The 27060-nt window shown below is 42.8% G+C and overlaps 1 protein-coding gene across 4 annotated transcripts in view; it reads left to right on the top strand.

Annotated features, from left to right (window-relative positions):
• The window catches only part of PDE8A (phosphodiesterase 8A), a 146427-nt gene that overhangs the window by 64094 nt on the left and 55273 nt on the right, over positions 1 to 27060 (top strand). For all 4 annotated transcript variants that reach the window (XM_043434621.1, XM_043434619.1, XM_043434618.1 and 1 more), the window contains exons 2-3: positions 13121 to 13177; positions 14592 to 14782. In XM_043434621.1, coding sequence (XP_043290556.1) covers positions 13121 to 13177; positions 14592 to 14782 — 248 coding nt within the window. The remainder of the gene's footprint in view (positions 1 to 13120; positions 13178 to 14591; positions 14783 to 27060) is intronic.

The following is a 27060-nucleotide window of genomic DNA, read 5'->3' as shown; positions in this document are numbered from 1 at the left end:
GAAGGCAAAGTGGTTGTCTGAGGAGGCCCTGCAAATAGGTGAGGAAAGAAGAGAAGCTAAAGGCAAAAGAGAAAGGGAAAGATACACCTAACTGAATGCAGAGTTCCAGAGAATAGCAGGGAGAGATAAGAAAGCCTTCTTAAGTGAACAATGCAATGAAATAGAAGAAAACAATAGAGTGGGAAAGACTACAGATCTCTTCAAAAAAATTGGCGATAGCCAGGGAACATTTCACACAAAGATGGGCACAATAAAGGACAGAAATGGCAAGGACCTAACAGAAGCAGAAGATATTAAGAAGAGGTGGCAAGAATGCACAGAAGAACTATACAAAAAAGGTCTTAATGACCTGGGTAACCACGATGGTGTGGTCACTCACCTAGAGCCAGTGTGAAGTCAAGTGGGCCTTAGGAAGTATTACTACGAACAAGGCTAGTGGAGGTGATGGAATTCCCAGCTGAGCTATTTCAGATCCTAAAAGATGATGCTGTTAAAGTGCTGCGTTCAATATGCTAGCAAATTGGAGAACTCAGTAGCGACCACAGGACCAGTTTCATTCCAGTCCCAAAGAAAGGCAATGCCAAAGAATGTTTAAACTACCGACAGTTGCACTCATTTCACATGCTAGCAAGGTAATGATCAAAATCCTTTAATCTAGGCTTTAACAGTATGTGAACCGAGAACTTCCAGATGTACAAGCTGGGTTTAGAAAGCCAGAGGAACCAGAGATCAAATTGGCAACATACACTGAATTGTAGAAAAAGCAAGGGAATTCCAAAAATATATCTGCTTCAGCTTCATTCACCATGCTAAAGCCTTTGACTATGTGCATCACAGCAAACTGTGGGAAATTCTTAAAGAGAAGGGAATACCAGACCACCTTACCTGCCTCCTGAGAAACCTGTATGCAGGTCAAGAGCAACAGTTAGAACCAGACATAGAACAATGGACAGGTTCCAAATTCGGAAAGGAGTACATCAAGGCTGTATATTGTCACCCTGCTTATTTAACTGATATGCAGAGTACATCATGCTAAATGCCAGACTGGAAGACTCACCAGCTGGAATCAAGATTGCTAGGAGAAATATCAACAACCTCAGATATGCAGATAATACTACTCTAATGGCAGAAAGCCAAAAGGAACTGAAGAGCCTCTTGATGAGGGTGAAAGAGGAAAGTGAAAAAGCTGGCTTAAAAGTCAACATTCAGAAAACTAAGATCATGACATCGAGTCCCATCACTTCATGGCAAATGGATGGGGAAATAATGGAAACAGTGACACGTTTTCTGAGGCTCCAAAATCACTGCGGACGGTGACTGCAGCCATGGAATTAAAAGCCACTTGCTCCTTGGAAGAAAACCTATGACAAACTTGGACAGCATATTATAAAGCAGAGCTATCACTTTGCCAACAAAGGTCCCTATGGTCAAAGCTTTGGTTTTTCCAGTACTCATGTACACATGTGAGAGCTGGACCATAAAGAAAGCTGAGTGCTGAAGAATTGATGCCTTCAAATTGTGATGCTGGAGAAGACTCTTGAGAGTCCCTTGGGCAGCAAGGAGATCAAACCAGTTAATCCTAAAGGAAATCAGTCCTGAATATTCATTGGAAAGATTGATGTTGAAGCTGAAGCTCCAGTACTTTGATGCAATACCTTACATGGTTAATACAATACCTGATGCGAAGAGCTGACTTGTTGGAAAAAACCCTGATGCTGGGAAAGACTGAGGGCAAGAGGAGAAGAAGACAACAGAGGATGAGATGGTTGGATGGTATCACTGACTCAATGGACATGAATTTGAGCAAACTCCAAGAGACAGTGACGGACAGGGAAGCCTGATGTGCAGCAGTTCATGGGGTTGCAGAGAGTCGGACACAACTGAGCACCTGAACAACAAGAACTGAAGTCAATGAAATTGAAAACAAGACGTCAGTAGAGAAAATTCTTGAAACCAAAAGCTGGTTCTTTGAAAAGATCAGTAAAATGTATTAGCCTCTGTGGAAGGCTAAGTACAAAAGAGAGAAGATACAAATTACTAATTTCAGAAATGAAAGAGGAGACTTTACTACAGATCTCATGGAAATTGAAAGGATAGTAAAAGAATGCTTTCACAGCTCTGTGCCCACACTTTGATTACCTGGATGAAATGGACCAGTTCCTTGAGAAGACAGTATCTGCCAAAGCTCACATGAGAAGAAATAGATCTGAATAGATCTATCTACTGAAGAAATTGGGTTAGTAGTCAGTAACCTTCCAAAACAGAAAGTCCCAGGCCCATATTGTTTTATTGGTGAATTCTACCAAACATTTTTAAAATTTGTATTTTATATTAGAGTATAGTTAATTAAGAGCATTGTGGTTTTTTTAGGTGTACAGCAAAGTTATTAATTTATATATATACATAAACATGTATCTATCATTTTTCAAATTCTTTTCCCATTTAGGTTATGACAGAATGTTGACCAAAGTTCTCTGTGCCATACCGTAGTTCCTTATTGGTTATCTATTTTAAATATAGCAGTGTGTACATTTCAGTCCCAAACTCCCAGTTTGTCCCTCCTCTTCCCCCTTCCTCCCTGGTAACCGTAAGTTTTTTCTGTAAAGCTGTCAGTCTGTTTTGTAAATAAGTTTAATTTTTTTTTTTTTAGATTCTACATGTAAGCAATATCATATGATATTTGCCTTTCTCTGTCTGACTGACTTAGTATGATAATTTCCTGGTCCATCTGTGTTCCATCTATGTTGCTGCAAATGGTATTGTTTTTATTCTTTTTTCAACAGCTGAGTAATATTCTGTTGTATATGTGTACCAACCACAACTTTATCCATTCATCTGTCAGTGGACATTTGGGTTGCATCTTTGTCTTGGCTATTGTAGACAATGCTGCAATGAACATTAGGGTGCATGTATCCTTTCAAATAATGTTTTTCTCTGGATATATGCCCAGGACTGGGATTGTTGGATCAGTACGGTAGCTCTATTTTTAGTTTTTAAAGATACCTCCATACTATTCTGCATAGAGAGTGTACCAATTTACATTCCCACTAACATTCTAGGAGGGTTCCCTTTTCTCCACGCCTTCTCCAGCATTTATTGTTTGTAAATTTTTTGATGATGGCCATTCTGACTGGTGTGAGCTGCTATCTCATTGTAGTTTTGATTTGCATTTCTCTAATAATTAGTGATATTGAGTATATTTTCATGCACCTCTTGCCCATCTTTCTTCTTTGGAGATGTCTCTTCAGGTCTTCTGCCCATTTTTTTATTGTTTGTTTTTTTTGTTTTTTTAATATTAAGCCCCATGACCTGTTTGTAAATTTTGGAGACCAATCCCATGTCGGTTGCACTGTTTGCCAATATTTTCTCTCATTCTGTGGATTGATTGTCTTTTTATTTTGTTCATGGTTTCCTTTGCTGTGTGAAAGTTTTTGAGTTTAATTAGGTCCCATTTGTTTTTATTTCCATTACTCTATGAGATGGATTGAATAAAGATATTGCTGCAATTTATGTCAGAGAGTGTCTGATGTCCAAAATACATAAAGAAGTCTTAAAAGCTCTAATTAAAAGTGGACAATCTGGGGTTGACATGTATACACTACTGTGTGTAAAGTAGATAGCTAGTGAGAACCTACTGCACAGCACAGCGGACTCTGCTCAGTGCTCTGTGGTCACCCAAGTGGGAAGGAAATCCAAGAAGAGGGGAGATAGGTGTGTGTACAACTGATTCACTTTGCTCTTCAGCAGGACCTAACACAACACCGTGAGACAACTATACTCCAGTTAAAAAAAAAGAAAAGAAAATGAATAATCTGGTTAAAAAATGAGCCAAAGACCTTAACAGATACCTCACCAAAGATATACAGATAGCAGATAAGCATGTGAAAAGATGCACCCCATTATGTGTCAGGGGAAATGTAGATTACAGCAACAGTAAGATACTGTTCCACACCTATTTAAATGTCCAAAATCTGGAACACTGACAACACCAAATGCTGACCAGAATGTGGTGCAACGGGCCTGGGTGGGGTGGGAAATGTACACAGTGCTGGGGGAATGCAGAATGGCAGCCACTTTGGAAGACAGATTGGCAGCCTCTTACAAAGCTAAACACACTCCTGTCATAGATCTAGCGTTTGCTCTCCTTGTATTTACCCAAAGGAGTTGAAAACTTACACTATGCAAACACCTGCACAAAGGATGTTTTTAGCAGCTTTATTCATAATTGTCAAAACTTAGAAGCAACTAAGGTGTCCTTCAATAGGTGAAAGGGTAAATTGTGGTACATCCAGACAGTGGAATATTAGTTAGTACTGAAAAGAAATGAGTTATCAAGCCACAAAAAGTCACGGAAGAACCTTAAATACATATTACTAAGTCAAAGAAGCCAGTCTGGAAAAGCTACATACTTGTGTGATTCCAACTGCTTGGTAGTCTAGAAAAGGCAAAGAGCTATTGAGCCTGTGCTCTAGAGCCCAGGAGCTGCAGCTACTGAAGCCCGTGTGCCTAGAGCCTGTGCTCTGCAAGAGAAACCACAGCAAGAGAAGCCTGCGGACCACAACTAAAGAGTATCCCCCACTCAACTAGAGAAAAGCCAGTGCAGCCATGAAGACCTAGCACAGCCAAAAATAAATAAAATTATTAAATATATATATATATATTTAGTTTGGAGGCTGTAAATATGCATTTTAAAAATACAAATAACAGACAACTTCTGGTCAAGATTTTACCTTAAAACCATTAGGAAGAAGCAGCCTTGGGAGAAGACAGCCTCCCCAGGGAGCCTGTTGCCTGGGCTGTTTGCTGCTGTGAGCACTGAAGGGGGAAACAGGGATTTTCCATGACTTAGGGCCAAGGCTCTAGCCATTCTCCCCTCAGCCCCCATGCTGAACCCCCATCTTGGATCCAAGGCCTTCATCTGCCCCACGGGTTCCTCATCTCTGTTGATAGTGTTACTGTCTTCACTATTTAATACATACCTCCCTCTTTTCCCAGTGGTTTATCTTCTGAAACTCAGAGTTCAGTTTTCTAAACCAAAGATGACTTCTTCCTGGATTTTTCTGAGCTGGTTATTTGAAATTTGGAATTAGACATAATTAGTAGTGAAAAATGTTCCAAAAGAAAGTGTTAAAGAAGCCAGTATTATTTGTTAAACAAAACCATGTAGGCCCATTACTGAGACTCTCTGGATAGCCTCGTAAAAGAGGACTGGGAGATGGTTTCAACAGTAGACCCTCAGATTGAGAACTGCTGCGTTCAGGGCGTCTGATGATTTAACACAGGGAGGAGGTGGGGATGAGCAGTGTTAACTCTGTGTCTTTTTCAAATAGCTTTCCGTTTGGAAGCCCGCTTTCTGCCAACATCTACGTGTTTAGCTTCCACACCTAGTGAGGATTTCGTCCTTGCTCCAGAAGCAGACAAGGGGCACTGCGACTGTGTATGCAGCCCCTTTCACTGGTGATAATGGCCTCTGCCATGGAGCACTTCCCTCTATGCTGGCACCACACAGAGAGCTGCGAGTCTGTTACTCATTTCTGCTCCACAGCCACTGCTTTTTCCAGGCGAGACTTAGCAAAACGAAGAAACTTCCTAAAGTTACCGTTTTTTGAGGGGAGAGAGGTCAGAGTTCAAACCCCTATCTCTTCCACCTCAGGAATACTGGTGAAGGGAAGCTTGGGTGATAGTGGAGAATTCATTTCGTTGTGTGAGTTGTCATTCTCAGTGTAACCCACTTCAGATAGCATTGAGATTTATGAAGCTAACCTGTTAAAACCTGGGCTGGTGTTTGCTTCGGGATGGCTGGTGTGGTCAGCTAGCGGCAGGCAGCTGTAGGGCCTACTGAACAAGGTGGACTGCTGTCTGAGTGTGCAGCGTGTGTGATAAACACGACCCGTTCATGAAAATATGCCTGAAATAGACTTGTCCCAGACAGAGGCTGGATGCTAACTTATTAATCTTTGGTCAGGAATATTCCTCTTGTCTGCACGTCGTCCATGCCTTCTGGATTCAGGTTTTCTCTGGGAGAGAGCTGAGTCAATAACAGTGAATTCTCAGTGTCTGTCTCCTCACTCCCCAGCAGCCTGTATACCCTTCTTATTCTGACCAGTTCATACAAGTGGTCATTCTTTTCTTTTAGGAGGATCTGGGGGAGAAGTGGGCTTCCCCGATGGCTCAGCAGGTAAAGAATCTGCCTGCAGTGAAGGAGACACGGGAGAGTCAGGAAGATCCCCTGGAGAAGGAAATGGCAACCCACTCCTGTATTCTTGCCTGAAAAATCCTATGGACAGAGGAGCCTGGCAGGCTACAGTCTAGAGGGCTGCAAAGAGTCGGATACAACTGAGCGACTAAGCAGGCATGCGTGGGTGAGAAATCGGCTCTTGTCTGGCCTCCGTGGTGTTACAGCTCAGATTTCTGCTGTTGGATTTGAGGGAGTCTTAAATTTCAGTGACACAGTTAAAGAGAGGCAGATGGGTTGGGTTATCCTTCAGTTGGCTAGCCTCATTTTTTTCTGGGTTGGTTCTTTATGTTTTCACCTTCAGAGGCAGTCAACCCTCTTCGAGGGTTTCAAGAAAACCTTTATTTGTCCCCTTTACTAACTACATTAATATTTAAGAAGTGGGTCCTATTTTTTTTTTTTTTACAGTATTTCAAGGTATCATGATGATCATGGTCCTTATTAGCGATTACCTGAGTGTTCTGTAAGAAATAGCTGTTTGGAAAAATATAGTTTTAAACATGCCTGTATGTGTGTGTGTTAGTAAAAGTATACTTTCATAGCAAAAACTTCTTGGAAAACCTTTTCTGTAGGTATTTAGAATTTACTGCACATTACTCACTGTTGGGAATTGTGTTAAGCTCTTTAAATAGCTCTTTTATTCCAGACACCATTTTTTGCCCAACACTATGGGGTTTGGGGGAGAAAGAGCCTGAACAGTTTCACTGTAGCCTGTGGCTTGATTTTGGAATCCAATTGAGGTAACACATAAAAGGCTTCTTGTAAATATGTGCTGTGTAAATTGACTGGAGGGCACATTAAGAGTAGGTAAGGGGAGAGAAGAGACTAGGACATTGAAAGTGGATATTGGGTTTCCCAGGCGGCAGTGAAGAACCTGCCTGTCAATGAAGGAGACAAAAGAGATTTGAGTTTGATCCATGGATGGGAAAGATCCCCTGGGGGAGGAAATGGCAACCCACTCTGGTATTCTTGCCTGGAGAATCCCATGGACAGAGGAGCCTGGTGGGCTACAGTCCAGGGGATCACAAAAAGTCGGACATGACTGAAGCAACTTAGTACGCACGCTTGGAGTGTTTAGATTGCCCTGAGAGAAGGACCAGGGGAAGAAGCTAGGAGGGAGCTTTGCCTCAGGGTAGCTCTTGGTGCCATCTTGTGGGTGGATCTGGAAAAGACCAAGCAGATCCACACCGCTTCTACCAGGATGCCCTGCTTCAGAACCCCAGATTTCTACACAACACTAATAGAAAACTTCTGGTCGGATATGACAGCTATGATCTGGGAATCAGTGGATTTGGTTGTATTCTGTTCATCAACAAGTCCTGATCAGTCCATCTCCAAAACATATTCCAGATTCATCTCTCCATCTCCATGGCAACTACCAGGCCAAGCAAGCATCTTCTCTTACCTACCTGGCCTGCTACTCCAAGAGCTTTCTTCCTGTCTCTCTGCCTCCCCCTCACCCTCTCACTGACTCTTCTCCACAGGTAGCTGAAGGGATCTTTTTAGAAAACAAGAATCAGATCATATCATTCCCTAGTGTAAACTCTCTGGTGGCTTTTCATGAAATGTAGAGTAAAACCCCCGTTTCTTGTCCGGGCTTAGAAAGCTCTGCACCTTACAGCTCCTGCCTGGCCTTAAGCTCGTCTCCCTCTCTTCCCCTCCTCTCCTCAGATGTCCCCCTGGTCCCACCCCCAGTCCTGTGTCTGCCTGGGCCCCCCCGTCCATTCCTGGCATGGCTGACTCCTCCTCGTCCAAGTCTCGCCTTCCCAGTGCCACTCTGTGCCACCTCAGAGAGACTTCCTTGACTCTGATTCCAAACAGCAGCCCTGTTACTCTCCATCAGATCCCTCCCTGCTGTGTAGAGATGTTCTCTGGTCTCTGTTGAATGCCCAGTGCCTGGGAAACCGTTTGATACCTTGTGGGTGCTTGACAGAGGTTTGTGGAGTGGACGGATGATGCTTTCCAGGTTCTTGTCTTGTTTTAGTTAGATACAGGTTACGGTCAGATGTCTTTCCCAGTAGATCATGAAGAGACCATGAGAATTAAGTTTCCAAGAATTGGACCCAGTTGCCACCGTTGCCTGTTACCAGTGCTTTAACCATACTGCTCTAAGCTTCAGTTTGGTGGTGGTGGTGGTAGCTCAGTCATGTCTGACTCTTTGCTACCCAATGGACTGTAGCCCCCCAGGCTCCTCTGTCCATGGGATTTTCCAGGCAAGAATACTGGAGTGGGTTGCCATTTCCTTCTCCAGGGAAGCTTTAGTTTTGTCATCAATAAAATGGAGTTAATGAGCTTATCTACTCATAGGGTAGGGACTAAGTTGGATTTAAATATGATCGGAAGTGAAGTATTTCACACACAGTAGACACCTTCTTTCTCTTTTAAACCTGCACCACATTGTCATCCTTTACGTATTCCCCTGCTACTACTCAAGGACAGGATGGCCGTTTGGTCTTTGCACTCCTAGTACCTGGCTCTCTGCATGGCTTGTGGTCCACAAATGTCTGAACTAATTTTGTCTCTTCCCACCTAAGAGCACACCTGACTCTTTCCCAGGCTGTGCCCCTTTGATGAAGTTAGCACTCTGCTGGGAAAGGCAGACAAGACAGCCACTGGCTGCACAGGGAAGCCAGGAGGGGATGGACATGCTGAAGACAAAATCTGATTTACATCTTTGCTGTAGTTCCTGGGTTTGTAAACAATTAATATAAATTGATCCCAGCATAACTTTCTGTTTCTAATAAGGGGTGATAGGAAAAAGATAGATCACATGATTCTTCTGTGGTTCTGGTGTTCAGGCTTTTCCGAAGGTTCCTCCCTTTGTTTGTGTTCCATTAATAAGTGAAAATACTCTGAAACCTGGAAGTGCTGTGTTATATACCCGTGTTATGTATAAGCTTGTATGAGTATGATTTTTAGATAAATGATTGGTTGAAAGAGATTAGCTGTTGAGTAAACATTGATTCAGAAGTATTTTTTGACTGCCTACCATGTGCCAGGGACTGTTTTGGGTATTGGAAATTTAGTAGTGAATAAGGCAGATAAATCTTGAGACACTCTTTTAATAAGATAACAAAATATGTAGTGTGGGAAATGGGGACTAAAGCTACAGGAAAAAAAAAAAGCAGGCAAGGGACAGGGAGGGTCAGGGGAGTAGAATATTTAGACAGGATGGAATTATATCTCTCTTTCCTGTCCTCCCTCACTGTGAGCAAGATTCATGACATGGTAACTTGGCCCTGCAGCGTCATGTTTGCCCTGTTAGGTCAGTTAGGCAAACAAAAGAACCACCGAAAGTGGTTCATCAAGGTGTCTAATAATAATTTATTTTAGACTTCCATGAGTCATATTAACAAAAAATTACTTTAAACTGTTAAAGTACAAACATCATCCTAATCTAAGATCCCAATTTAACAATAAATCTTAACAAACATATAAATATTAAAAAACCCGAAAGACTAACTCAGCCCCTTGTATAATTACTAATATAAGCCCATAAATATACTGTTGTTTTTATATTACCTAGAAGTATCCATTGCTTTTGAAGCTGATAGCTGTGTTATTAAAATTGAAAATGACTATTCCCTTCTAAAATTAATGTGAAAAATAAATAATTATTAAGAGGGCCGAAGTCTGAAGTATTAGATCAGTTTGATTTTGATTTTGATACACAAAGAAAGAATGGATCCACCAATTCTAGTCGTTCCAATCCCCTTATCCAGAGCGCTTGGGAAGTTGTTTACTCTCTGAGGACCAGCTGCTGACGTCTGCTCGCTGAGTAATGTCATCAGATTTCCTGGTGGTGGTTATTTTGGGGGGGCAGTGGTAAGTAGCTGTCTGGCCCTGCCGGGACACTGCTCAACAGAGGTCCTGAGAGCCGGACATACCCCGTAGACAGGATGTAAGGTTAGAATGCAGTCAAGTTAAGTAAATACAGTCAGTGTTCATGACAAAATAGAATTGCTGAGACATTAATGTTTGAAATGACACTGCTAAAATTATATTGAGGTGGAATCCAAGATCTTTAAAGACAATCTGGAACTTCTTTTCTTTCTTAGAATTAATGCAATGGTGAGTTATTTTTATAAGTTGAGATCATAAAGTTACATTGTCCTTTGTAAAAGTTGCTTCATCCACTTTTGGTGAAGACCATGTCCTCAGGATTGTTTTCCCAGGAGGAGTGGGACTTTTGCCCTTAGCTGTCCATATTTTTATCTTGTCCTTCAGCTTGTGACCAACACTATATACAAATATATATGTATTTTTTTAAAATCAAGCTAGTCATTAACATTTTAAAGTTTTACTAATTATTGCCTTTAACTTATTGTTCTCTCCCCCATTTCCTTAAGTTGAAACTATTGATTTTCTCATATTTAGTGAACTGGAAGCTTAGTATATTGACTTAATTCTTGTTTCATGACAGAAAGATCTAAGACTAAGTTTTGCCTCTGAGTAAAATTTTCTAGTATCCTGTAGGCCTCATTACATTATATTATCATTTTTATTATTTTCCAAGTAATCTATAGGTAGAGTTTGCATTCCCCTCTCTGATCCAGCAATTACATGAGTTAATATTTTTAAAATTTCCAGGGAGGGGCACTTTCTTATGTTTTTAATTTTGGTTTGCTTGCTTTATGGTTGGAAATAAAAACTAGACAAGTTTTGCTTTTAGGAATATGTTTTAAAATTTTCATCTCCTTGATCCTTCATAGCAAATGTCATGAGCATCCTTTGTAAGAGGCTGCAGCCTGTGGTTCACATAGAGGACCCAAATGTTGCAGCTGCTTTATCCTGGGCAGTGGCACAGCCCTCCTGTTGACTGTTTTCTCTTTTCTTTCATGAAACTCCACCTCTCAACACTGTAGAAAATTAGCAAAATGAATTTTCCTTCTTTTTCCTGTCATTTTCTTCCTTCTTCCTCAGTGGCTTCACTGTCTTCTTCAAGCAGTAGGCTTCTATCATTTCTTGTTCTTTGATTTCATTCATTTCTTTGAACTTTGTTCACAAAAAACAACAAAAACCTCATTGTTCTTGGTCTCTCTTGGTGCCTCTTGCCTTCCTTCCTACTGCATTGTGAGAGTGACTGTACAGAGTGCCTCTCTCTCTCTCTCGAGACTCTCTTGGGGCCTCCTGGATCATCATCTCTCAGAAATTCTGGCTTCAGTATCCACCTGTGGCTCCCGATGAGGCTGGCCTGTGGCCGCCCAGCTCCGGAGGGGAGACGGTGCCGCAGCGCGTCCGTGCGCACCCTTCCTTCACTCTGCAGAGATCCGTCCGCAGTCTCGGGTCTAGAGGAGCAGCGACCCTCATCCTTACACCTTCTGAGAGATGAGGTCCCTACAAAGCAAGGAAACTGAGCCTTTGTCCCATAATTAGTAGATATTGGCTTCTCACAGTTAGAAATAGACACAGATGTCCTCCGTCACTCTGCAGGTTTTGTTACATGGATTTACTGTAGGATAGATCACTGCTTGAGGGGAGAGATGGGACCTGGGCGGGCAGGTAGGAAGTATCTTGTGAGAAGGTTTCCAGATCTAGTTCTACTGCTGCTGTGGTTTTGGTTTGAAATTGTACCATCACCCAGAGGCCTCAAGTAGTGTAGGAGTCCCGCCAACACACACAGTGTTTCTGGAGAAACTGCAAAAATGTGTCTCTTCTTCCGGGTAGCAGCCCAGGGCCGGGGCTCATGGCTTGGGGCTGGATTTCAGCCTCCATCCCCCTCCCTTGTGCTCCTTTTGTAGTGCACAGACTTTCCAGCCCTTCCAGTGGCCCTGGGCTTGCAGCACAGTTTATAGAACTAAACAGACTGGTTGGCGCAGTCCCAGCTCCTGTGTGGCCTTAAACAAAGTACTTGGAACCTCCGTTTCCCAGTGTGAACTCTCAGCATGTTGCAGAGATGCAGTGAGATATAACCTATGTTCAGCCCTTAGTACAGCACCCAGCGTATGCGGAGCTCTCCATTGGCGCTGTGATCCTTATTACTTGTTGGGGTTTGGTTATGACATTGTATTTTTAAAAATTATTAATTATTTATTTGGCTGTGCTGTGTCTAAGTTGCAGCACATGGGATCTTTTTTATGTTTGCTGCATGCGAACTCTTAGTTGTGGCATGTGGAATCTGGTTCTCTGACTAGGGATCGAACCTGGGCCCCCTGCATTGGCCACGTGGATGGAGTCTTAGCCACCAGACCACCAGAGAAGTCCCCAGTGATACTGTATTTATCTTTGTGTGTTGGTTTTAAGTTCTCAAGTAGATAAGCTTGGTTTTTTTCCCCTCTGTGTGGCTTGTGGGATCATAGTTCCCCTACCAGAGGTCAAACAGGGGCTCCAGCAGTGGGAGCGCGGATTCCTAACCACTGGGCCGCCAGGGAATTTCCAATAAGCATTAATTGATAACTATCGTGTATAGAGAAGGTGTCTTTGGCTCTGATGTCCTGTGGTTCTGCTTACTGGATTTCATTATTTTTGTGCCATTTTAGATGTAAGGGTTCATTTTCCGTCAGGGGAAAGATGGGAGTAGACATGGAAGGACCCAGTGTTCATTCAGTGTCTAATCTGTGGGGCTCTTTATATTATATGCCTCTTGATCTCTGTAACAAGTGAGGAATTGAGGCTGAAGGTGGGCAGTTCACTTAAGAGTCACATGCAGCTAGAAAAAGAAAAGCCGAGAGCAGACACATTTTATTTGTCCTTCTCTGCGCTCCACCTTTCCTGGGGTTTATAAGGAGAAACCTGGGCTCCCTCCATCTAATAAGTATTTATGTAATTTTTCTCTAGAGTAGAAATTTCACTTTCATCTGTGGCACTGATTAGAGAGAGCAACATTTAAGCAAGTTTATCTTTTTTTTTTTTCTTTTTAATTTTAAGCAGATCTTTTTCTTTCAGGTAGCAGTAGCTGATGTGCAATTTGGCCCCATGAGATTTCATCCAGATCAACTCCAGGTAATAATACACAGTGCTATAATCCTCACCTTAATTGTCTCTAAAGATGGGGAGGGAAAGAATCTAAAGGTGTACACTGAAAGTAATCTTCTCTTTTAGATAAAATATTGGATCCATGTTAAATTCCCTGAACTTGATAGCAGTACTACAGTTATATCAGGGAATGTTTTTTTTCTTAGAAATATAGATGAATTTATTCTGTATGAATCATCTGTATTTACAGATGAAGAAATGTCTGCAACCTACTTTAAAAGTTAAAAGGTTCAGCAAAATAACAATAATAATAATAATTGTGTGTGTGTGTGTGTGGAGAGAGAGAGCAAAGGTGTAAAAATGTTACCAATTCATGAAATTAGAAGAGGGGGTCACTAGTATTCAGTGTCATTCATAACTTCCTGTAGGTTTGAAATTTTCTAAAACAGAGCAAAAGCGTAATGAATCAGTTCCAGCAGAGAGAAACTATCTGCAAATTTTCTAGTCCAAAATCTTAAACAAAATAACCAACTGAAATTAAGCTCCAAAGTGACCTGATGCCTCACGCACACAAACTGTTAGAATTTTTAATATGTGAAAAGCACTGGTGGAAACGTGCTGTTTGCTTTTGTTGTATTTGTGTACCCTAGTAAGCGTAGAGGAACCCGATCCTCAGGAACAGGGTTTCTATCGGCTTTGCAGCCTCTTCCTCTCAGGCCGGTCAGCCTGGGTATGAAGGGGATGGGGCGGCGCGCCTGTACCAGGCTGGCGCAGGGACCTGGCTGTGCAGGGCAGAGGCAGCCGCAGGCCTCACCTGCCCGGGCCGGGCACAGGGACAGCCCGCTGGCTCCTGCACCTGGAGCTATTCCCGTGTCACTAAATGAGCAGGTTTGAAAGTGTCATGTTTTGGTCTTCTTTGAATCTCCTCTCTTACAATCAAAGTAATTTTTTCTTTTTAAACTTGGAGGGATTATGAAGTCTTGAGTCAGAATATTTAATACTTTAAATATTATTTAAAGTATTAAATATTCTAAGAGCTTGACTGAAATATTGGCATTTGCCATCTAAGGACTTAACCTAGTTAACTTCCTGCTAACTAAAATTTGTGTTTTAGTTGATTTGATTTGAAGATGAAATACTTTAAGTCTTTGTTGAATTCTTCCAATGGGCTTATTAGCAAAAGAAATAAGCATTTGACCCATGCTCTGACTTCCAGACTCAGAACAGCTAGAATAGCACTTGTTTCAGGGAGCTGAGCAGTAACGTTGCTGAGTTACATGGAGGAAAAGGATTTACTCAACAGATTGTAGTGCTCACATCTGTGTACTTGCCTTGAAAACACTTGGGAGTTTTCTGTGGGCTTCTAAGACGTGACAGTTCTAACAGCATCTTTTTAATTTATTTTTTTTTTAAAAGAAGTGTTCATGCTTTTTTGATTCAGGTACTTTTAGTGTTTACCAAAGAAGATAACCAGTGTAATGGATTCTGCAGGGCGTGTGAAAAAGCAGGGTTTATGTGTACAGTTACCAAGGAGGCTCAGACTGCCCTCGCCTGTTTCCTGGACAAACACCATGACATCATCATCATAGACCACAGAAATTCCCGACATCTGGATGCTGAGGCACTGTGCAGGTGAGCCTGAGAAGTGGGCCTCGAGAGTCCTGTGGCATTTGTGACAATAAATGCAGTCCTGAAATACATTCAGTTGAATTCAATGTCTTTTAAGTTGCCTTCCATGCATGTAAAGTGAACAAGACGTTAGACTATATTATTGGGCTTCCCTGGTGGCTGATATGGTAAAGAATCCATCTGCAATGTGGGAGACGTGTGTTTGATTCCTGGGTTGGGAAGAGCCCCTGGAGAAGGAAATGGCAACCCACTCCAGTATTCTTGCCTGGGAAATCCCATGGTCAGAGAAGCCTGGTGGGCTACAGTCCATGGGGTCAGAAAGAGTTGGACACAACCAAGCAACTAACACTTTCACTTTAGAATATTATTACTTCTAGGAGTGATCTTTATCTCTTTTGTTTCATTTTGCTTTGCTTAAAGCAGTAAGAAAATATGAATGTGAACTGTTAAGGGTTAAGATGAAATCTCATATGTCATTAACCACAGCTGTCACTTGCAAAGGACTGCAACAAGCAACAAGAGTTATTGTCATTTTCTAGATGTTATTTGAAGTTACAACACATTTGAAAATTGTCTTCCAACCTTAGGCAAATGTGCCTTGTTTTTAATACTTGCAGAAAATCAGTATCATGAGAGAATTTGTGTAGCAGACATAAATCTAAGAAAGGTGCTTTCTCAAAAAAAGTCATTTGTTGCTGATGGAAGCAAAGCAAAAGTGAAATATCAGTTTTATTTAAAAGGAAGCTTTACTTGGGGGAAGACAAATCGTAATTTGAATATAATGTAAAATTTTGTAATGTGTTAATTTTCCAGTTCCATTTCAGTCACTCGGTTGTGTTTGACTCTTTGCAACCCCATGAACTGCAGCATGCCAGGCCTCCCTGTCCATCACCAACTCCCGGAGCCTACCCAAACTCATGTCCATTGAGTCGATGATGCCATCCAACCATCTCATCCTTTGTCATCCCCTTCTCCTGCCCTCAATTTTTCCCAGCATCGAGTCTTTTCAAATGAGTCAGCTCTTCACATCAGGTGCCCAAAGTATTGGAGTTTCAGCTTCAACATCAGTCCTTCCAATGAATATTCAGGACTGATTTCCTTTAGAATGGACTGGTTCTTCTTGCAGTCCAAGGGACTCTCAAGAGTCTTCTCCAACACCACGGTTCAAAAGCATCAATTTTTCTGTGTTCAGCTTTCTTTATAGTCCAACTCTCACATCCCTACATGACTACTGGGAAAACCATAGCCTTGACTAGACAGACCTTTGTTGGCAAAGTAATGTCTCTGCTTTTTAATATGCTGTCTAGGTTGGTCATAACTTCCCTTCCAAGGAGTAAGCGTATTTTAATTTCATGGCTGCAATCACCATCCGCAGTGATTTTGGAGCCCCCCAAAAGTAAAGTCTGCCACTGTTTTCCCATCTATTTGCCATGAAGTGTTGGGGCTGGGTGTTAATTTTAGGGATGTTTAAATCTTGGCTTTTAGGAGCTAGAAAATATTAAAAGCTAAATATTAAGGTAACGGTTTAAAAACTGAGCTGACAAGAAATTGACATCCCATCAGAAGGCTGTTTACAGGTACATGGTGACTTCTGTGTACTTGAGAATTCACCTGTCAGGAGGTCAGACAAGGTGGCTTTCACCTTGGTGTGATCCACGTCTGTTAAAACTTGCCCCCGGCCTTGGTCTCAGGCCTGCTGTGCTGCCTGCGTCGCTTTCCTGTTACTGTCGGGTTGATGTCAGTTAGCCATTGTCCCTGGAGCCATATCTGTCGGACTTGCCATCTGGCAGTGCATCCGTGAGGGCAGCAGAGGTGTGGAGGGAGTCCTGACCCCGGGGCCTAGCCTCTGGCCTTCAGGTCACTTTACATCTTCTCTGAGGATGTGTTTTCTCAGCTGTAAATCTGGAATATTTGGTTTCCAAGATCCTTTCTCTTTCAAACATTTGATGGCATTCAGAGGAACGGAAGAAAATGTCTCAGTTACATGGTGCTTATAGTCTTAATGGACTGCTGCGAGGCAGGAGAGGTATCTGAAGAGGGCCAGAGAGCCCAGATAGATGAGGTGAGAGGGGTGAGGCGCTGAGGAAAACCTGGCTTCCTTCATAGTCTTATCCAAGTCCAGACCTAGCCACAGATGTGTGCAGAACACTGACCTTCACACTTATAAACATGGCCTTGCTAGACCGCCCAGGGCTCTAAGGGAAAGATTAAATTGTGGTGGTTATGTTCTGCTTTTTTTTTTTTTTAACTTTTTATTTTCTATGGGAGGATAGCTGATTAACAGTATTGTGGTAGTTTCAGGTGCATAGCAGAGCAACTCAGCCATATGTATACATGTATCCATTCTCCCTGAAACTCCCCTCCCATCCAGGCTGCCACATAAGATTGAGTAGAGTTCCTTGTGCTGTACAGTAGGACCTTGTTGGTTATCCACTTTCTTTCTTTATTTATTTTGGTTATCCACTTTAAATATATGCTCTACCTTTTTTTTTTTTACTATGGAATACAAAAGTAGGAAGTCAAGAAACACCTGCAGTAACTTGCAAATTTGACCTTGGAGTACAGAATGAAGCAGGGCAAAGGCTAACAGAGTTTTGCCAAGAGACTGCACTGGTCCTACCAAACACCCTCTTCAAACAGCACAAGAGAAGAAGACTCTACACATGGACATCACGAGATGGTCAGTACCGAAATCAGATTGATTATATTCTTTGTAGCCAACGATGGAGAAGCTCTATACAGTAAGCAAAAACAAGACCAGGAGCTCACTGTGGCTCAGATCATGAACTCCTTATTGCCAAATTCAGACTTAAATTGAAAAAAGTAGGGAAAACCACTAGACCATACAGGTATGACCTAAATCAAATCCCTTACCATTATACAGTAAAAGTGACAAATACATTCAGGGGATTAGATCTGATAGAGTGCCTGAAGAACTATAGACGGAGGTTCGTGACATTGTACAGGAGACAGGGATCAAGACCATCCCCAAGAAAAAGAATTACAAAAAAGCAAAATGGTTGTCTGAGGACGCCTTACAAATAGCTGTGAAAAGAAGTGAAAAGCAAAGGAGAAAAGGAAAGATACACCCATCTGAATGCAGCATTCCAAAAAAGAGCAAGGAGAGATAAGAAACCCTTCCTCAGCCATCAGTGCAAAGAAATAGAGGAAAACAATAGAATGGGAAAGACTAGAGATCTCTTCAAGAAAATGAGAGATACCAAGGGAACATTTCATGCAAAGATGGGCACAATAAAGGACAGAAATGGTGTGGACCTAACAGAAGCAGAAGATATTAAGAAGAGGTGGCAAGAATACACAGAAGAACTATATAAAAAAGATCTTCATGACCAGATAATCACAATGGTATGATCGTTCACCTAGAGCCGGACATCCTGGAATGCAAAGTCAAGGGGGCCTTAGGAAGTATCACTACGAACAAAGCTAGTGGAGGTGATGGAATTCCAGTTTAGCTGTTTCAAATCCTAAAAGATGATGCTGTGAAAGTGCTGCACTCAATATGCCAGCAAATTTGGAAAACTCAGCAGTGGCCACAGGACTGGAAAAGGTCAGTTTTCATTCCAGTGCCAAAGAATGTTCAAACTACTGCACAATTGCACTCATCTCACACACTGGTAAAGTAATGCTCAAAATTCTCCAAGTCAGGCTTCAACAGTGCATGAACCGTGAACTTCCAGATGTTCAAGCTGGATTTAGAAAAGGCAGAAGAACCAGAGATCAAATTGCCAACATCTGCTGGATCATTGAAAAAGCAAGAGAGTTCCAGAAAAACATCTATTTCTGCTTTATTGACTGTGCTAAAGCCTTTGACTGTGGATCACAACAAACTGCAAAATTCTTTAAGAGACAGGAATACCAGACCACTTGACCTGCCTACCTGAGAAATCTGTATGCAAGTCAGGAAGCAACAGTTAGAACTGGACATGGAACAACAGACTGGTACCAAATCGGGGAAGGAGTACATCAAGGCTGTATATTGTCACCCTGCTTATTTAACATACATGCAGAGTACATCATAAGAAATGCTGGGCTGGATGAAGCACAAGTTGGAATGAAGATTGCCGGGAGAAATATCAACAACCTCAGATATGCACATGACACCACCCTTATGGCAGAAAGTGATGAACTAAAGAGCCTCTTGTTGAAAGTGAAAGAGGAGAGTGAAAAAGTTGGCTTAAAACTCAACATTTAGAAAACTAAGATCATGGTCTTTGGTCCCATCACTTTATGGCAAATAGATAGGGAAACAGTGGAAACAGTGGCAGACTTTATATTTTGGGGCTTCTAAATCACTGCATATGGTGACTGCAGCCATGAAATTAAAAGATGCTTGCTTCTTGGAAGAAAAGTTATAGCCAATCTAGACAGCATATTAAAAAGTAGAAACATTGCCATCAAAGGTCCATCTAGTCAAGGCTATGGTTTTTCCAGTGGTCATGTATGGATGTGAGAGTTGGACTATGAGATAGCTGAGCACCGAAGAATTGATGCTTTTGTACTATGGTGTTGGAGAAGACTCTTGAGAGTCCCTTGGACTGCAAGGAGATCCAACCAGTCCATCCTAAAGGAAATCAGTCCTGAATATTCACTGGAAGGACTGATACTAAAGCTCCAATATTTTGGCCACGTGATACAAAGAACTGACTCATTTGAAAAGGCCCTGATGCTGGGAAAGATTGAAGGCAAGAGGAGAAGGGGATGACAGAGGATGAGATGGTTGGATGGCATCACCAACTCAATGGACAGGAGTTTGAGCTAACTCCAGGAGATGGTGAACGACAGGGAAACCTGGCGTGCTGCAGTCTGTGGGGTTGCAAAGAGTCAGACACTACTGAGTGACTGAACTGAACTGAACTGAAAAATACACATAAGGCTTCCCTCGTAAAGAATCTGCCTGCCAGTGGAGGAAGCACAGGTTCCAAATCCCTGGGAGTCAGTAAGATCCCCTGGAGGAGATGACAACCCACTTCATTTTCTTGCCTGGGAAAATCCCATGGACAGAGGAGCCTGGTGGGCTACAGTCCATGGGGTCACAGAAGAGTCGGACACAACTTAGTGAATAAACAACAACAAATATATATAACATGCAATTATGCTCCACTTTTTGAGGTGGGAAAATGTTCTGTTTTTACACATTTTGGGAATGGAATCTTCCAGACCCAGGAATTGAACCCGGGTCTCTCACTTTGCAGGCAGATTTTGCAGGCAGATTCTTTACCATCTGAGCCACCAGGGAAGCCCTCTAAACAAATAGGGTAACTTATTCAGCAAATTTTTATTGATATATAAATGTACAGTTTTACAGTTTGAAAATAGAGAAGGTGACTTGGGTTGCTTCCTATGTGGTTTTAGAGACACACAGACTGCCATTTGTGCATGTCCTCTCCAAGTCCCCACCACCATCTGTCCAGCCTCTTCTGGGGGTTAGGGGTCCCAAGGGGCAGTCCTGAGTTTCAGAAGTTCTCCTCCATGTTGAGCCCAGCTTTGTCCATATTTGGCCCAAGGGTCACTAGAACAGTTCTAATCCCTTTCCCCCACTTTCCAACATTTGAGGGCAGGAACGGTCTTTTTGGGGTGGACGCATCCTCACTGTTGTCACAAAGTGTGGTCTCATATTCCAGTCCCAAAAAGAGGGTCTCTTCTCAGTTCCTTCCTCTAATCAGGAGCTCTTGTCAGCCTGGCTCCAGAACTGAAAAGCCCACAGGTTTGGGAGGACGAGTGTGGAGCAAGCAGAGCAATGTTCCCCTCTGTGTTGGCTGGAGAGCTGACCTCTACACACGCACCCCAGTCACATTCCCTTCCTGATGACTGTGTCACAGCCCCGTCGAGAATCTGGGGTCTCTCTCACTAGCTGTTTTCTACCACATTGTATTTGTCTTGTTGGCTGAGGATTTGCAAGGGGGAGGGACCCTTGTGCCACATGTAAGGAGTTTTCTAGAGGCAAGAGTGGGCCTTGATTTATCTTGCTGGTCAGTTTCATCTCCATTCTGCCCCTTACTGGTTTATGTCCCTTGAGATCATCCCTTTAAGGGGGCCTGCCCACTTTGGACTGTCCCTTCAAGGACTCGCTCCAGGATCTCCCTCCTGAACCTACTCTCCACTTACATGTCTCATAAGACCTTAGCCCTGGCGGAGCTCTGTCTGTCCTTTGATCTTCCTTTTGGGACACCTGATCAACACCCCTGAGTAGGGTTTTTCGTCAGTTGCTGACTTTTCTCAGCAGTCGTGGTTGCCACCTGGAGAGTGAAGTAGGAGATGGACAGGGCAGAGGCCAGCCAGCCCACTGAGGCCAGGGCCCCCTCCCAACTTCTCATGGCGACAGAAGCTGACCACAGCCATTAGCAAACCAAGATAAGATGACAGATGTGTCAAAAGTCCGGAGACGGAGAAGGACAGGTTCCCTGCCAAGTCTCTTGTGCTGTGGGGACTAGTACAGGAGCCTGTTCCGGGAATGTCCTCTGCAGCTGAAATCCCAGGCCCTAGAGGAAGGAAGAGGGAAGAAGCTAGCTTCACTCCAGCTGCGTACCTCTGAGCCTGCTGCTGGAGCCACACCAACCAGAGCCGAGCATCTACATCCCCTGGAATTGCTTTCTACATCCCCTGGAAACACAGGACAGGGAGCAGAGGGAGGCAGACAAAGATATGGTTTCTCCTGCCGTGTTTAAGAAGGGTGGAGGCGTGAGGAGCCTGACATCAGTCTTTCACCTACTGCAGTATCAAAGCAGCAAACTGCGTTAATTCTCAATGTAGAGAAGGAGAGAGCGAGTAGGCCAGGAGGCCGCTGTGTGTAGCAGACCCATGCACACCTGCTGGCGGCGTGCTCTGAGCGTGAACCTGCTCCCGTTGACTGCTCTGCAGGCCCAGACCTAAGAGGAGGATGGCTGCTAACGCCCAGGGAGACGCCTCGGACCCTTCCTGCTACAGATACGCTGCCTGGTTGATGACGCTCCAGTTCAAGAACAAAGATGGGGCCCTGTAAAAAGCTGCCAAGTAATGGAGGGGGAAAGAACAGCATTAAAGACTAAGAAAATTATTTTCTATAAGCAACTGAAGGGACTTCCCTGGTGGTCCAGTGGCTAAGACTTTGTGCTCCTAATGCAGGGGGCCCGGGTTCCATCCCTGGTCAGGGTACTAGATCCCACATGCTGCAACTAAGAGTTTTCAGGTGACACCTAAAGATCCAGCATGACAACTGAGACCTAGCACAGCCAAATAAATAAATATATATTTTTGAAAGCTGCCACAAAACCCCGCCAAAGAACCTTTTAGAAGACATATGCTTAGTGTCCTCAGAAGAAATGAAGAAATACTCCTCTGTGCAACAGGCAGGAGCAGGGCACTGTAATGAAAGGGGAGACTTTTATAAAAGGAGATAGGGGAAATAAAGCACCACACAGAAACCCCACATACATGGACAGAATGTTCTGTGATGAGTGTAGAAGCGAGACTGCACTCAGAGTGCTGGATGCTTTCATAACCATCTCTGCATTTACCATGGTCTGAAGATCATCCTTTATTTACTACTGTAAATTCCATTCTTGTCCTTGTGAACCTCATTCCTCATGGCAGAGGGAACAGTGTCAAAGTACACATGATGGAGTTGTGCTTTTGTAAAATTTAACTCATGGAAAGGCTTTGCTGTGTTCTTATAGTGAGCCTCCAGCTTGTGGCCTTTCTCTAGTTTCAAGATCATCATCAGAATTACTTGTAGTTTCCTGGTGCATCTTGACACTGGTAGTTGCCCGCCCCACTCCCATCCCTCCATACCCATTTCTACTCTTTTCTTTTCTTCTTTTGGCCATCCTGTGGGACATGTGAGATCTTAGTTCCCTGACCAGGGATCGAACCCACGCCTCCTGCAATGAAAGTGCAGAATCTTAATCACTGGACCACCAGTGAAATCCCTACTCTTTTCTTAATAGTAGAATTTCTAGTGTTTCGGTGGGAAGACAACCACCTAGAACATACACTGCACCCCCTGGCTTTTCTTGCTGCTGGTCAGTGGGCATGTCACATGCATTTTCTGGAAAGTGTCCATGAAGAGAGAAGGCAGGCACTTCTTACTATTCTCTAGATTATGGCTAGAGCTTGGCATCTGTCTTGGATTATGGGAAGAAACCAAGACAGGAGAAGCCAGGTTCCTGATGTTGCAAAGTGCCATAGCAGCTTGGATTCCCTGCCTCTGCACATCTTTCATGTGGGAGCTGAGTCCTGTTGAAGCCGCTTTCTCTGGAGTTTCCTGTTGCGCACAGCCGAGTCGGACACGAGGGTCACGCCAGGGAGCCTGGCTCTGGGGCTCCCCGTGTGCTCGCGAGGCCTTCAGAGTGCCATGCTGTGGACTCACGCCCCGTCTTTTTTCTGACTTCTTGAAGTCATCCTTCCTTACATCTGGGGGTACATCTTGATGGCACCATGTCATCTCTTTCTTGGTTTTCATGAATTCTAAAGGAAAGAGTCTTAGTTTTCAATCTAGATTCCTGACATTTCTATTTCCTGGTCAGTTCTTCTTTCTTATGGACCAGAAAAAACCTAGAATACACTCCTACCTTTTTTTAAATTTATTTTTTTAATTGAAAGATAATTGTTTTACAGAATTTTGTTGTTTTCTGTCAAACATCAACATGAGTCAGCTATAGGTGTACATATGTCCCCTCCCTCTTGAACCTCCCTCCCATCTCCCTCCCCATCCCACCTCTCTCCGTTGATACAGAGCCCCAGTTTGAGTTCTCTGAGACATGCAGCAAATTCCCATTGGCTATCTATTTTACATATGGTAATGTAAGTCTTCATATTACTCTCTCCATACATCTCATCCTCTCTTCCCTTCTCCCCATGTCCATAAGTGTTCTCTGTTTCTCCACTGCTGCCTTGCAAATAAATTCATCAGTACCATCTTTCTAGATTGCATATATATGTGTTAGTATACAATGTTTCTCTTTGTCTTTCTGACTGACTTCAGTCTGTATAATAGGCTCTAGGTTCATCCACCTCATTAGAATTGACTCAATTGTGTTCATTTTTATGGCTGAGTAATATTCCATTGTATTTATGTTCTATGACTTCTTTATCCTTTCATCTGTTGATGGATATCAAGGTTGCTTCCATGTTCTAGCTATTGTAAATAGTGCTGCAGTGAACATTGGGGTACATGTGTCTTTTTCAATTTCGGTTTCCTCAGGGTATATGCCTAGGAGTGGGATTGCTGGGTCATATGGTGGTTTTATTCCCAATTTTTTAAGGAATCTCCATACCGTCCTGCATAGTGGCTGTATCAATTTATATTCCCACCAACTGTGCAAGAGCGTTTCCTTTTCTCCACACGCTTTCCACCATTTATTGTTTGTAGACTTTTTGATGATGACCGTTCTGACCAGTTTGAGGTGATACCTCATTGTAGTTTTGATGTGCATCTCACTGATAATAAGCGATGTTGAGCATCTTTTCCTGTGTTTGTTAGCCATCTGTATGTCTTTGAAGAAATGTCTGTTTAGGTCTTTTTCCCAGTTTTTGATTGGGTTTTTTTTTTTCTGGTATTGAGTTGTATGAGCTGCTTGTGTATTTTGGAAATTAATCCTTTGTCAATCTTTTCATTTGCTATTGCTTTCTCCCATTCTGAGGGGAGTCTTTTCATCTTGTTTATCATTTCCTTTTCTGTGCAAAAGCTTTTAAGTTTAACTAGGTCCCACTTGTTTTGTTTTTATTTCCATTACTCTAGGAGCTGGGGTAAAGAATCTACTTGCAGTGCAGGAGACCCTGGTTTGATTCCTGGGTTGGGAAGATCTCCTGGAGAAGGGATAGGCTACACACACTCCAGTATTCTTGGTCTTGCCTTGTGGCTCAGCTGGTAAAGAATCTGCCTGCAATACAGGAGACCTGGGTTTGATCCCTGGTTTGGGAAGATACCCTGGAGGGAAAGGCTACCCACTCCAGTATTCTGGCCTGGGGAATTCCATGGATTGTATAGTCCGTGGGGTCACAAAGAGTCAGACACAACTGAGCAGCTTTCAGTCTTTCAGGAGGTGGGTCATAGAGGATCTTGCTTTGATTTATGTCATCGAGTGTTCTGCCTATGTTTTCCTCTATGAGTTTTATAGTTTCTTACATTTAGGTCTTTAATCCATTTTGAGTTTATCTTTGTGTATGGTGTTAGAAAGTGTTCTAATTTTATTCTTTTACCTGTAGCTGTCCAGTTTTCCCAGCACCACTTATTGAAGACGCTATCTTTGCTCCATTGTATATTCTTGCCTCCTTTGTCAAAAATAAGGTACCTGTAGGTGTGTGGGTTTATTTCTGGGTTTTCTGTCTTGCTCCATTGGTCTGTATTTCTGTTTTGTGCCAGTACCACACTGTCTTGATGACTGTAGCTTTGTAATATAATCTGAAATCAGGAAGGTTGATTTCCTCCAGCTCCATTCTTCTTTCTCAAAACAGCTTTGGCTATTCAGGGTCTTCTGTGTTTCCATATGAATTATGAAATTTTTTGTTCTAGTTCTGTGAAAAATGAAATTGGTAGTTTAATAGGGATTGCACTGAATCTGTACATTGCATTTGGCAGTATAGTCATTTTCACAATATTGATTCTTCCTACCCAGGAACATGGAGTATCTCTCCATCTGTTTATGTCATCTTTGATTTCTTTCATTAGTGTCTGATAATTTTCTGTATATAGTTCTTTTGTTTCCTTAGGTAGGTTTATTCCTAGATATTTTATTCTTTTTGTTGCATTGGTGAATGGGATTGATACCTTAACTTCTCTTTCTGATTTTTCATTGTTAGTATATAGGGATGCAAGTGATTTCTGTGTATTGATTTTGTATCCTGCAACTTTGCTAAATTCACTGATTAGCTCTAGTAGTTTTCTGATAGTATCTTCAGGGCTTTCTATGTATAATATCTCATCATCTGCAAACAATGAGAGCTTTACTTCTTTTCCAATCTGGATTCCTTTTATTTCTTTTTCTTCTCTGATTGCTGTAGCTAGGACTTTCAAAACTATGTTGAATAATAGTGGTGAGAGTGGACACCACCCCTGCCTTTTCATACAGTGTTAGACCTCCTTTGGAGGGATGGGCTTGTCTCTGGGAAACAGTCTTTCCTCCCACTTTGTCCTCAGCCCCATGTCCCTTATCCCTGTGTCCTGACCTGCTTACTGAGGTCATCTGTGTGGTTGCCTACCTGCTCTGTTAGCACTCAGATCTCTGTTTCTCCTGTAAAAAGACATGAGCTGGTTTGAGGTAGCTGGTGGCATACTTCAAAGTTGCCATTTCTCCCTCTAAATCTTCATGATATGATAGAAATATAAACAGATGAACAACTAGAAATGTCCTAAGAAGCCATGGAACTACTATTTGTGAGTCCACATCTTTCATTCCCTGTTTAAGGTTAGTGCTGGGGTGAGTATCAGCCAGCAGGTTTGAAAAGTGGCTGGGGCCCGGCTGTGTGAGTGTCTGCCATGCCACTTATGCTTCTGAGCTCACACAGCCCTTTCCATGTCTTCTGCTCCAGGAAGGTAAGCTCGGCTCTGTTCCAGGCAGGCAATCACGATGGAACTGGGGCCTGGTCAGCAGGCCCTCCAGTGACCTCCCTGAGAGAGCCATGCAAGGAGCGCCCTTCAAGTTGGTTCCCTCTGGAGATGCTAGGCAGAAATGAAAGCTATAGGACTAGAGTGGACACTGGGGAAAGCAAAAGTGTTGACAGAGAGTGTGTATGTGTTATGAGCCGTGTGGCCCATGAGAGAGACTGGCCTTTCCCTGGAGATGGAGAAGCGTCTCCATCCCTGAGCAGCTTCCCAACCCCAGAGCTACTCTGCATATACTGTTTGGATTCTAAGCCTTGCTCCTCCTGAGCTCCAGAAGAAAACTTAGCCTCAATACCCTGAGGCAGGGGTAGGCACAGGGGAACACAGGCAGGCCCATTCATTTATGTATTGTGTGTGCCTGCTCTCATGCTTCAGGGGCAGGATTGAGTACTTGTGACAGAGTCCATATGACATGAAAAGCCTAAAATACTTACTGTCTGGCCCTCTGCGGAAAAATTTTGCCCAAACTGAGGCATCCTTTGCATATGATGACTTGACTTTTCCCTTACACAGCTGGAATGGTTATGTTCTGTGTCATCCTCGGGACAGTGGAGAAATAGTCACGTCAGTCATTTTCTGTATTCTGTGATTCAGAAGTGACACAAGTGATTCTTTTTTTTTTTTCTCACAAGTGATTCTTGAACCAGCAGAACTGAAGTTAAGCAGTGAGTCTTGACTCTTC

This window comes from Cervus canadensis, chromosome 17, assembly GCF_019320065.1.
Source record: "Cervus canadensis isolate Bull #8, Minnesota chromosome 17, ASM1932006v1, whole genome shotgun sequence".
Classification (NCBI taxonomy): Eukaryota; Metazoa; Chordata; class Mammalia; order Artiodactyla; family Cervidae; genus Cervus; species Cervus canadensis.
Note: the sequence above shows the minus strand (reverse complement) of the source record. Positions and strands in the feature narration are given on the sequence as shown.